General features: G+C 41.0%; 1 protein-coding gene across 1 annotated transcript in view; it reads right to left on the minus strand.

Moving 5' to 3' along the window:
• The window catches only part of epas1b (endothelial PAS domain protein 1b), a 52951-nt gene that overhangs the window by 30197 nt on the left and 9286 nt on the right, over nt 1-13468 (minus strand). The window contains exon 2 of the mRNA XM_056761150.1: nt 1925-2115. Within this exon, the coding sequence (XP_056617128.1) occupies nt 1925-2115 (191 nt within the window). The remainder of the gene's footprint in view (nt 1-1924; nt 2116-13468) is intronic.

Genomic DNA, 13468 nt, shown 5'->3' on the forward strand with positions numbered 1-13468 from the left:
AATGATGTGATTCACATCTTGGAGATTCATACAAATTAGCAACTGGGTAAAATAGTTACAAATTCCGTTTGATATCAGACGGTCTAAATCCCCAATTAACTGTATGTCTGAAAAGATACAGTAAACTGACAGCATATTTATTTTGTGGTGAACTGTTCCCCTTACACAACATCTATACAGACTCACTCGTTCATATTTTCTGATGCTTGTCATGCCTGTCGACTCTGTAGGTTTTTTATTAAATTGATATTTTCATTGTGGTCTAGCTTTGATTTATAAGATTAGCACCTACAGCCACACATAATTAACCCAGACAGTCTCACAGCAGGTTCAATATTCACTAACATAATTATAAACGTGCATAAAGCGCCTGTCCTCTTGGTATAATAAAACTATAACTTTAATAGAGACTGACAACACTAGCACAACGTTTATTCATAATCTGTGCTAATGATGGTCAACCTCGATAAGAGAATTTGATTTTCATCATAGCTTTATTTGTAACTGCGCTTTCGACTTTGACATGATACAAATATAAAAATAGAGCAGGTCGTCCATCTGTGTTGTGCTAACAGCAGCACTAGAGTCACAAGTTTTATATAATTTTATGGAAATTGTGCTATATAGCACAAAAATTTGTTTTTTGTCTCGTTATCAAAGGGGAACAAATTTTAGTGACATACGGGACCATGTTTTTGTGCTTCGGCGGTTCTTCAGCGGTTCTTTCGGATGACTGAGGTGATATATAGAACCACTGAAGAACCATACAGGGGGTGAAGAGGTTCTTTATATTGAAACGGTGCTATATAGCACTTCGGTCACCCCAAAGAACCTTTCAAGCACCAGCTTATGGTGCAGTCGTGGCCTAATAGTTAGAGAGTCGGACTCGTGACTCAGGCTGGTGGGTAACGTCCAAGGTCCCCTTGAGCAAGGCACCTTACCCATAATTGTTCCCCGGGCGCTGCAGTGATAAATGCCCAGTGCTTCAGGTGTAAGTGTGTTCACGACTTGCTGTGTGTGTGTTCACTACTCTCTGGATGGGTTAGATGCAGAGGTCACATATCAGGTATGGGTCACCATATCTGACAAATAGGTCACTTTCAACTTCTCTTTCACTATATAGCACTTAAAGTGGTTCCCTTATGATCACGAGCAAAGAAGTGTTATATAGCTCCATTTTTTTTTTTTTGAGATTAATAAAATACAGGGTTGTGGATTATTTTATATAAATTTGAGAATAAATGTAATATCCTAACATAAACGATAAAATAATTAAAATAAGGATTATAACATTTTTATATAATTTAAAACAAATAATATTAACTTGAATGTATATTAATATTCAAAATTATGTACACACCTGAATTCATGTCTATTTTGACTTAAAGACCTATGTTTAATTCTTAAAATAAGTTTGTAAGCAAATATATACAGTGCTCATACATATACATTTTGTTACATAACTGAAATGAAAAATAATAAGATTTTAGTTTTTTGATAAATGAAAGGTCAAAAAGTATATACATTGAAAGAGCACCTCATGATGGGTAGTTTCTTGGAAGAAGCTCAAATGTAATTATAATTTAATTGAAGTTTAATGACTTTACAATAATGTGTTAAAATAGTTAACAATAGTTAATGTGTCCAAACTAGTAAAATGTATAAAAATAATGTAATATTTGATCAATTATTAATGTAAAAAAATTATAATTATATATTTATTATATCTTATATATAAGATACTCTGTTGTCAATTAGCATGTGAATGAACGTATGAACATAGGACTATTAAAAGAGCGCAATGGCGCCAGGCCCTGGTGTTATGCATTTAGACTAGATTATAAGTATGTGTTTGCCTGGCAGCCTCATAGACATGACTGTCCTCCTGTGTTTTTCTGCGTCTGTGTGTCTCTGTATAACACACCTGATTCGAGAAGTTTACGTGTCTGCAGAAAGCTGATGGCCAGTCTCATGATGGACGCTTTGTCCAGGTGTGAGCTGACGCTGTGTGGGACAGGCAGCTGGTGGGAAAGTTCATAAAACACCTCTGTCTCTTTACTGCGCCTGCAGCGCGCCGCATCTCGAGACTTCTCCTTACGACGGTCTGAACTGCATCTACACACAGACAAAAAAACAGAGAGAAATAATGAGTAAGTGCCGTTTCAACATGACCTGCTTATGTAACAACTAATGAGTTATTTGTTACAAGTGGTTTATTTAAAAACCGCAAAGTTTAAGTTCTGATTTTGTTTATGCAAATACATGACATCGCACAACATGTTAATCAAACAATACAAACAAATTTAGACATTTGATTAAACCAGTGTTGTTGGTTTTTGTTATGCTGGGGGTGTTGTGCTTCCTCAAATGTCTTCAAAATTCATTAATAGAGTTAAATAAAATCATTAAATAGAAATATCACGTTCAAATGTTTATTTTTATATTTTTAAATGAATATTTCATGTTTGAAGTCATTGTGAAATCTAAACAAACAAAAAAACACTGTGACTTTCGTTTCATGACAACTTTAATATAGACGGTTTCAGAGTGACAACATAAACAAACGTTACTGCTCATGGGAAGTTTCCGGTACACATTTGCAAACAATAGAGTCAGAATATTTCTGGTAACAAGCAAAAGAAATCCAGAAGAACCGTTCAAAAAAATCTCACCAATATTTTGAATTTAGATACCAAGCTCAACCACTAGATGTACCATACGGTTTCTTTAAATGCGACAAAACTACAGGTCCCATTCAACAAATTGTTTATTCAATACAATCATTATACAATATAATACAAATGAATATTAACATAAATAAAACTAGCCAACCACAGACAGGAAGATGCGCCCAGCGGGCGCATCTGATGAAACGGTCTATACAGTTATGTAGCTCAGCATTTTGGACCAATGAGATTTTACTGTAGGTGGAGCTACATAAATCAGGCAACCTGTCATGGCACTTCATACATTATTCTCATGTTTTAAAATACCCACAGCTGTCTTTCCTATCTTAAAGTTTGCATTGAAGTGCATGCAAACAGAGACACAAACATTCACACATTTATCTTCACTCTTGAGTTTTTATGAGGCTTCCAAGAATAACAGTCTCTTTGATAGTGCCTTTGATAGTCTTTCTCATTCATCACAAGCCGGAGATTCACAAACCAGAACCTAAAAACTGAGGCCGTGGAGAACAGCCCAGTGTCCCGCAGCTGCGGAATCCACACACACTATAACACACTGGTATCCTTTGATCAGCTACATCTCCTGATTAAAATCAAGTGTAGCGTTAGTTCTGGTAGGTCCTGTGAGTCTAGCTTGCATCAGTCGATCACATCAGGTACAGCTAATCAACGTTAACCAGTAGTCATACGACACAGACTGCATCCTATTAAAGTTGCATTTCTTTACTCCTTATGAGCTGCTTAATCGTGCTGCACTCAAAACCCACCTCCATCCCCATCTCCTCCATATCTGCCTGTATCTGTCGGATCATTTCATTTAATCCTGTTATGCATCATGAACCGTTCTGGTTCCCCAGGTGGGGGGACATGTATTGTTGTGCTCCTGCTATGTCCATGCATGGCTGCGTGGACTGCGGAGAGTTTGCCCAGAACAGTTGCATTCCACCAACCTTAAATATATGCTATCGTTAAATATTTGACTGACAGAAATAACACCAGTGTTATAAATAAACCCTCACTTTCCTGGATTTGATGAGAAATGGACATATGGTCCATGCATTGTTTTATCTGTAATCTATAAACCAACAAACCGGTAAAATAAACAGTGATACTGTTTCGTGCTTTATTTATTCTAGTCAATCTGAACTTTCAGTAGAGGATGGGTTACCACTAGATTTCAAGTGGGACATTCCTGTCCGCTTAAAGACAAAAGTGAGCACAGACTCAAGTGCTTATGGGAATTATCTTTTATACATCCTGCATTTAATAAACAAAAATAATGATCCTGAATTAGAACAGATCTGCTCCATAATGAGCAATGATTCACTGGAACTAGAATTTAATGGTAATTTATAGTTATTTGTTTGTAAATTAAAGAAATTTGTTGTTTTACATCAATTTGGAGATTAAATGTCAAATTATTAGAATATAAAAGTATATTTAAAAAGATTAATGTTATGTGTGATTAATCCCAGAAAATATGTGTGAACTGATTAAACAGATTAATTTTTTTAATCGATTGATAAAACTCATTTATACCATGGTCTGTTAGAACACTTGATTCTGATTGGCTGGAAGGTGCATTAAAACATTGTAATGCACAGGTGGTTCCAGTCAGTTTGATCAACATTTGAATTTAACTCACAAAAAGAACTGTCATTTTCACCTGTCTGATCAAAATTGGCACTATAAACATCAACAACAGCTTTAACTTGGCACATGATTTTGGATTTTAATTCGCTTCGCGGAGGCAACCAGCCGATGCGAAGACCTCGACGTCGTACATTAAAATCCTTTAATGCATGGCTAGCTGTGGATTATCCCTTAAATATATACATGTATATTTAAATAATTATATAACATTTTTATATGACATATATATGACATATTGGCTTCAATTTATTACCACACAAGCAATGCAGAATTATTTTCAATGACATTCACATGATCTAATACTTAAAGATGATCCCAGACGATCAATAATAATAAATAAACCTCAGTAGAGAAGCACATCACTCAGACTTGTGGTTTGCAGGTCGCTTCAGGGGGCGAGATGCAACACATGCACTGAGGGATTTCGTTATTCACTGTAAATGTGGCGTACCAAAGCCCCTGTGGCCATGGAAGTTCACGGATAGACCAACACCCAAATGTTTGACAAGCAAGTAAAAGTTCGGTTTAACTGAAAAAAAATGTACGACTCTATTTTTGCTAAACAGACTTAGTAAGACTTTTGGAGTATTAAATACATTAGCCATGAGACTGGTTTGAGACCTCTGTGTGTCTAACATCCAAAAACATGTTAAAACACCAAACAGTAGAACCCTATTACGCTTTATTTGAGGCATAGGAACATTCTGAAAACATGTGTATGCTATAGCCACTTTATGAGGTGTTTTAACAAGGGATGCACCGATATGTAAATTTTGGCCAATAACAATAACTGATAATTCTTTAACATTGGAAGCCGATAACCGATATATGGCCAGTGTTGGGTAAGTTACTCTGAAAAAGTAATTAATTACTAGTTACTCATTACATATTCAATAGTGTAATTAGATTACTGTCCAAATTACTCTGTCCAAAAAGTATTTAGTTACTCATTACTAATTACTTTCTATATCCTACATCAACCTTTATTAGTTGAGTGATTCAAGGATAGACATGAAACGGCTTATTTAATTCATTCCAATAAATAATATTATTAACTGACCAAAGTATTACAAATGTGATAATTATACATGAAAGCACAGATTTTAAAGTAAGACTTTGAATTTTGATGTCCATTACACTATTGCACACCAATATATTGCACAAAGTATTTAGTTTAATTACATCAAAAGTAACTGTAATTAAATTACAGAAAACATATGAGTAATCCCTTACTTTACTTTTTCAAGGGAAAAGTAATTTAATTACAGTAACTAATTACTTAGTAACTAGTTACACCCAACACTGTATATGGCCGATATACAGCATTTAAATATGAATATAAAATTCCCTTAGATTGAAACAAAAGGCAAAAAGTGTTTAACTGCTTTTATATGAAAACATTGACTGCAGAAAACTTCTAAATTAAATCTTAATTGCCAAATGACCAAACTTCTAAAGTTAGAAAGCATTCATACAGCAGTCTGAATCAAACAATATGCTTTTGTTTCTATAATTTACACATTCATAAATACTGTATCTACATACTGTACCTATATCAACAATGTTTTACAGTAGAAACAATGTTTTGCAGAAAGATAGTACTATACAGTATTCTAACCCTGAGCAGCGTGAAGCTGAAGAAGTTTAACCAGAGGAAATTATGTATGATTTATCAGCTATAATACTGTATATGGGCCTGAATTTTATCATCAACCGATACCGATAACATTAAAAATTACCATTTATCGGCAAATGGCAAAATGGATGATAATTTATTGTGCATCCCTATTTTTAGGTCAGACAGTAAAAATATAATAATTGTTTGGGCTGGTGCTTTAGTTCTCGCCAGGTCAAAGCAATGAACTCCAAATTGCTCTTCACAATAGAGTCCCTGATTTGCCAACATTAACAGAAACAACGCTCTTATACTTTCTTCCTCTTGTCCTATTTAGAGGAAAATAAACAGGTACTGGGCTTGTTTCCATGGGGACTGTGTTGAGAAGATTGTGTACTGAAGCGAGCTAGCGTTGAGGTTTTCCTTTCCTGTCCTGCATCCAATAAGCCTTCAAGACATAAATGCCAAGCTATGATGCCAATAATTGTTTCAATGACCACAGACTTTCATAATGCCTCTTTGAACAACCTCACAAGTTCAGATTTAATTTCATTAACTACAGAACTCTCAGCAAACAGATAAAAGTGTACCATTCTACTTTTGCATTACAAAGAAAAGTAGCAACCACGCAAACAAATGCATTAACACACTGAACAATTTCTTGAGGTAAATCCAGTTTGCTTTATTCTCTCCTTTAGATTGGTCGCAGAGCTCACTGAGCTTTGAATGAATATTTTCAATTCTTGCTACGACAGTTCACTTTATTGTTTGTGCATAAGCCTGGAGGACACCGCAGGACATTAAACAATAGAGAAGTAGCGTTCACTCAGGGCATGAAACGTCTAGTGCACTTGTTGACCCCCGTAGCAGACGCGGATGTCTTATTTAAGCTCCCAACTAGATCATGTAGGCAACAATGGAAACAGGCGGTGCAGCTGAAGAATGGCTATTGTCAAAGTCTCCATAATGACAAAGATTTCACACAAGCCAACCATCACAAATCTGTAAACATGTTACACAACAAAGATTTTATTTAAAAAACCAATTAATTCCTGGCATCTGGGGATCCTGGTTAGAACAAAATTCCAAATACAAAAATGGTGGTTTGTCTTTCCATGGTTAACTAAGTTATGGACAAACCCAACAGTTTCTTTTTTTTCCAATGAACCAAAATGTTGGGTTGGGTCAAATGTGGATTTTATTTAGGTTAATTCAACCCAATGGTTATGTTTGTTCAAATTTCACGCAATCACAAGCCTATACCACGACACCTTCTGGTGACTTTCAGGATGACATTTATTTGGCACTTATTTGGCACATCATCAACACATTCAACTATTGGCAAAGTATTGGATTTGTTTGTAAAATCTCTGTTCTGTTTGGCCTATTTCCAATCTAACTCCAAACTAAATTTCTGTCAGTGTAGTGAAACCAACACAGCAAAATCGCCAGAGTTAAAAAAGGTCAAATTAACACTCCCAGCGTATATATAATCCACACTAAAGAAATGTGGATTGCATATACACTGTGAGAGCTAATTTGACCTTTGTTAACACTGGCTATTTTGCTGTGAAAAGCAAGGAATCCTACTCTTTACATGACATCAGCTAATATGTCTGCCGAAATTCTGGTGCAGTTGAACCATTCAGACCATGCAAGATATTCAAAGTATTTAACACAAGAGTGTTAAATGTCAGCTTGTCATGTGATAAATGTCAGCTTGTCATGATGAAATGTTATCTATTCCGGTTTGACAAATGAGCTATAATCCCGAGTCCTGCAGATGAAGTTGAAATATGAGTTGCCTTCAAATCCTACAGAAGTCATAAATAAATACGTTTACAGCTTAGCTGAACTGATGACTTGGAAAATCAGTTTGAACTATGTTTAAGCAGGTGGGATGTGCAGGTGGATCTCTTTGCATGCACAGACGTGGTTAAAGACAAAGCCCTTGCACGGAATGGGCTTGACTATAAACATAAACACGCAACTCGACTGATCGGTCTTGACCTATTCAGGCATGCAAACAATGACATGCTACCTTATGACTGCAGGGCCGGTCATTTGCCTAATAAATTCGGCTATTCCTTCTCATGCTGACCGGACCTCAACCAGGGGTTGAACGACCTTATGTGATAAAAGTCGCGATGATGTCATTAATAAATAAAATAAGATCTAGGAAATGTTTATAAGCAAGATTTGTGTGGGCAGCATGACACTTATGTGTGTGTGCGGCTGCGGGAAAGTGGTGGGACTCCCATAAATTAGCCTCTAAATATATAATATCTAAATACAAATAAAGTGCGCAAGAGCAACAACAACTAAACTAAAAAAACTATTTGAAAGAGCAAGGTCAGTAGTAGCAGGGCTATGCAGTGAAAGAGAAGCAGGTGTATCTCTACAGAAGCATAAAATTACTTCAGATCTGATGAGTGTGTAAAGACCAAACTTCCCTGACAAGTCAACTGAAAGTGTCATGAGCACTAATGGATCTAAAGACAGCCGGCCGCCCCTCACGGTCGACGGCCAGCGAATAAAACATAAATACAAACATAAAACATGTTCGGGCCCGGTCCTCTCTCTTCGACGGTCCGGTCGCTCGTTGTCTTATATGCTCCCGATCTCCTACGTGATTCGAGACCGGTGCGCGCACAGCTGGCGCTCATTAACAATTACTCACCGGTCTCGAACCACAGCCTCGTCCCGCCTACTCCACTACATCCATATTTTGTGATTTCTATATTTTGGCATAAATCATTATCATTAGTCACCCTTTCTGTTTATCACTGGGTTTTGCAAACATCTAACCACTGAAAAGTATTAAAAAGTGCTTGTCAATTTTGACAACACCTTATATAATCATTTAAAAAGAACAGTGTTTTTAGTAGAGTAAGTACAGTGACAATATTACTCACTATTAACTATTTTTAACTTAAAAAAGTATATGTTTTCTCTCATCAGAGAACTTAATTTCTAGCTGTCAACCACACGCAAATGCTCTCACTGTGAAAGCGGCTTTGAGGATCTCTCAAGTCATTAAACAAGAGTTTAGCGATCTTCAGCAGGTCTCATGAGTTGCTTGAGCCACGTTGATGATCTCCACTACACTGTTTGTTTGTGATTCAGGTGCTGGATCTCCTTCATTTCGCGGGCATCAGGAAGACGCTAGTTATTTGTGGAAGAACTTTAAGAGAGAGGTTGCAAGTGATCATTTTTTTTAGCAAAATACTACATTTGATCATTTTAACCATTATACAGCATGACTAAAACGAGACGAAAATGCATGGAAATTTAGTTGACTATACAAAAACAGGAAAAGCATGACTAAATAGGATGAAAAACTATACAGTGTATTCGACGTGGGTCTAAGACAAAACTTTAAAATAGCTGATAAATTTAACACTAATTCAAACTGCTATGCTGATAATACAATTTGTATTTTTTTATTTTTGTGTTGAATAAGAAATTGCAATGGCATTTTCACCACAATACCATAATATACAACAAAATAAAATACTGTGAATCAATATAAAATTATAATAATATTCAAATGTTTTTGTTTTGTAATATATTTTTGTTTTATTTTATATTTATATGTTATATTTTTCTATAAAAATTTTATGCATGTTTATTTATATTTATATAATTTGTTAAATATGTTTTACTTTTAAAATCTGGAGGCGGGTCCCTCTATTTAAAAAATTGAAATAGAAAAAAAATTGCTCAAAATTGTGCTTAAAAACACATAGGGGCTCAACTTCTGTCCCAAAAAACAGTAAAACCTGATCAAAGAATGACTCTGACAAAATATGGATGAATGTGTCCATGTTCTTCATTCTCAAGTAATTTCTAAAGCTTGACAAAAATAAAGCATAAAACTTCGGCTTGCACAATGAATCTTCATGGTCAACATACATTTGACCTCAAGCATTTTACAGATTCTCTCCTCTACGTAATAGCGTGGCATACTAATTCCAACCTTAAAGTTGAGGAGTAATGCTAATGGTGCATGAATGAAGCAAGAGATAACTTTAAATGATCCGTACAAAGCACATACCTGGCATGTGTTTTTATGCTGTAATTGACACTTACAGAAACGACTGTATAACATCGCACTGTAAGTGTCTCTTTCCTCTGAGGTGAAGAGTTCAACTAACAACAGGTTAAAGTTTACTCATTGGAACTTATTTTGATTTGATTGAGTTTAACATGATATTGATCAGAAAAAAATAAGAACTGGATTTAAAAGATTAAAATCTGAAATTGTTTGGATTGTGAAAGATGGGTGTTACAGAACAAAATGTGGTCAGGTAGTTGAAGGGGAGGGGTTGTCAAATGGGCGACTGACATAAGGTGAAAAATATACTTCCCTTTCTGTCGGTCTCTCGACGTTGTGTCGAGAACGACAGATGGGGTTCGCCCTTGAGAACCAATCAACTCTGACTACTATAGAAAAGGCCAATGAAATTTGGCGAATGCAATTTGCATGCCGGGCTCCGCCCCCGGAAATCCGGTATAAAAGGAGGCCGGCGTGCAGCATTCACTTACCTTTTGTTCTTCAGAGCCATCGCTCATGAGTACAACTCAGGATTCAATCCTCTACAACTACACGCTGGTGCTACGACGTGTTACAGCGGATCGTCCCTTCCTGCAGCGACCTTCCCCTGGGCGTCTCGGCGGTTCCGGAGGTGTTAGAGATTTTTTCTAAAAGTCCTTTTCAGGACTGACTGAGCATTCTCCAGCGCGGCATGTCCCGCTGTTCTCTTGGGTGCGGCACCCTCATCGAGGAGGGGGATGGACACGATCGCTGCATTAGGTGTCTGGGCGTCCAGCACACTGAAGCAGCGTTCGTTGACACATCTGCCTGCACTGCGGGCAGATTGTCATTCAGAAGTTGCGGTCACGGGTGGCTGTCTTCCTACGGGAACCAGCCACCATTTCGTCTGCTACCCGGGCTGTGACATCTGTGGCTACGGCCCCGATGACCACCCACGTTAGCAGCGTTAGTGATACGGGGAACTCTGCGAACGTAAACCCGCCAGCCAAGTGCTCACGGGCCGATCGCACCCCGATTCGCTCTTCTGAACGTTCCCCAACCGGCGGTGGCATACCGTCCGGATCCTCACGCACACACTCGGAAACGATGTGTGACGTAGATGAGATGTCGCTCGCAGCATCGGAGGGAGACTGGCATCCGACTCTGCCGAATCCAAACTCCACCCCCAGCGGTCGAGTTCAGGAGGAAGCAGAAGTGATGTCATCCGTGCTAACCCGGGGATACGTGGTTCCCGAGGTCGGTGCGCGGTGCAAACCGCGCCCACCCCGGGTGCCATGTTTTTCCCGGAGGTGCATGAGGAGCTGTGTAAAACTTGGAACGCTCCACTCACGGACCGTTCCAGTGAAACCAGCTCCGGCTCCCTTACTTCCCTCGATGGTGAGGCAGCCAAGGACTGCGTCGAGATCCCCCGGGTGGAACGTCCGCCTGCGGTGCACCTGTGCCGCGGACGGCTACCACCTGGGGGGGGATCGACCACTCCTACCGTCCAAAGCACGTAAGACTTCGGCATCACTGGTGTCGAAAGCTTGCGAGGTTGCGGGCCAGGCTGCCTCCTCTCTCTATGCCTTGGCCATCCTGCAGGTCCGCCAGGCCAGGGCGTTGAGAGGGCTCCACGAGGGTAAGGCCGACCCGGGTATAATGCAGGATCTCCGTGCCACCGCTGACAGCGCTCTACGGGCGACTAAGGCGGCGGCACGGGCCCTGGGTCGGACGATGTCCACGGTAGTGGTCCAGGAGAGACACCCCCGGCTATACCTTGTGCAGAAGAGTGACAGCAAGGAAGTCCGCTTTCTTGATGCACTCATCTCGCAGGGTGGGTTGTTGGTAACACCGTCGAGGACTGCGCTCAGCAGTTTTTTGACGGCGAAGCAGACAGTGGCAATTAACCACATTTTTTTCACGCCGCGACTCGGCCGCCTACAGGCCTCCGAGATCTCACGTGACGTCTGCTTCCCTGCAACCCAGGACCCTTTCGACATCGGCTCCGGTTCCTGTGCCCCCACAGGCGGCACCCCGGAAGCAGAGGTCGAGGGGGAAACCTCCACCCCGTCAGCAACCTCCTCGCGAGAAGGGACACTGATGGGAAGACCCCAGGGAGAACAACATCGGGCCCGAACCTTCACAGCCACGGCTCTGATCGGTCGGTACGGGACGACTCCTGCCTCGTCACCAAAGCCGGGCCCTTGTTAGGGCTTGGCGCCCACTTACTCACTGAGTTTTCTGTTCTCCCCGGGTTTACTTGCAGCCGATCGCACACTCCACTGGACTGTGCTCGGCGAACCGACCTCACACCCTGGCGAGGCGTGAGGTCGTACACATACGACAGCCGTCACCACTCTCAAACCGACAGTGCGTGCCGTTGTCCCGCCAGGCAGGTAAGCAGGCGGAGCAAAAACCTTCCCTCCGGGGACTCCCCGCGACATGGTTAGCTCTGCCAGCCGACGAACCACCCCCCGTGGGAATGATGAAGCAGACCGTCCCCTTGGTCACCCTGTCACAGTCCCTGGGAGCTCGAGAGCTGCCCACACTGTCTCGCTGGCTAATGAGGGCGGTCCGTCTTGGTTACTCGATCCAGTTCGCCAGAGACTCACCCAAGTTTCGGGGCATCATCTCTCCCTCTGTCAGAGGCAGGGACGCCTCCGTACTTCGGGTAGAGGTCACCACCCTTCTGGCAAAACAGGCATCGAGTTCGTCCCTCAAAACCAAGATGTTCAGTGGGTCACCACCCGCACTTCATCGTTCCCAAGAAAGACGGCGGGTTGCCCCCAAAGGCTGCGTACCCTGAACAGAGCACCTTCACAAGCTGCCATTCAGGGTGCTCTCACAGAGGCGCGTCCTGACATCTATGAGGTGTCAGGATTGGTTCGTGGCAATCGACCTGAAGGACGCTTACTTTCATGTCTCGATCCTCCTCGACACCGGCCGTTCCCACGGTTCGCGTGCGAGAGGCGGGCATATCAGTACAGAGTCCTCCCTTTCGGTCTGTCCCTGACCGCCCTTTCTCCCTGAGAGGAGGAAGGCGAGCGGGTACTAAACTATCTCAGCGACTGGCCTATCTTGGCACACTCGCGAGATCTGTTATGTACACAAAGGGACCTGGTGCTCCGGCACCTAGGTCGATTGGGACTCCAGGTCAACCAAGAGAGGGGCAAGCTCTCCCCAGTGCAGAGCATCCTCTTTCTCGGTATGGAACTCAACTCTGTCACCATGTCGGCACACCTGTCCGCAGTTGTGCCCAACCAGTGTTGAACTGTCTGAAATGAACATTTTAGGCAGACAGCGGTCCCCCTGAAACAATTCAGAGGCTCCTGGGACACATGGCGTCCTCGCGGGCTAATACCCCTCGAGTTGATGCACATGACACCGCTCCAACACTGGTTTCAGAGTCGAGTTCCGAGGAGAGCGTGGCACACCGGCAGCAGGCGCATGGTGATGCCGCCCTGCTGCCGACGCACC

This window comes from Triplophysa dalaica, chromosome 11 (genome assembly GCF_015846415.1).
Source record: "Triplophysa dalaica isolate WHDGS20190420 chromosome 11, ASM1584641v1, whole genome shotgun sequence".
In the NCBI taxonomy this organism is placed as follows: domain Eukaryota; kingdom Metazoa; phylum Chordata; class Actinopteri; order Cypriniformes; family Nemacheilidae; genus Triplophysa; species Triplophysa dalaica.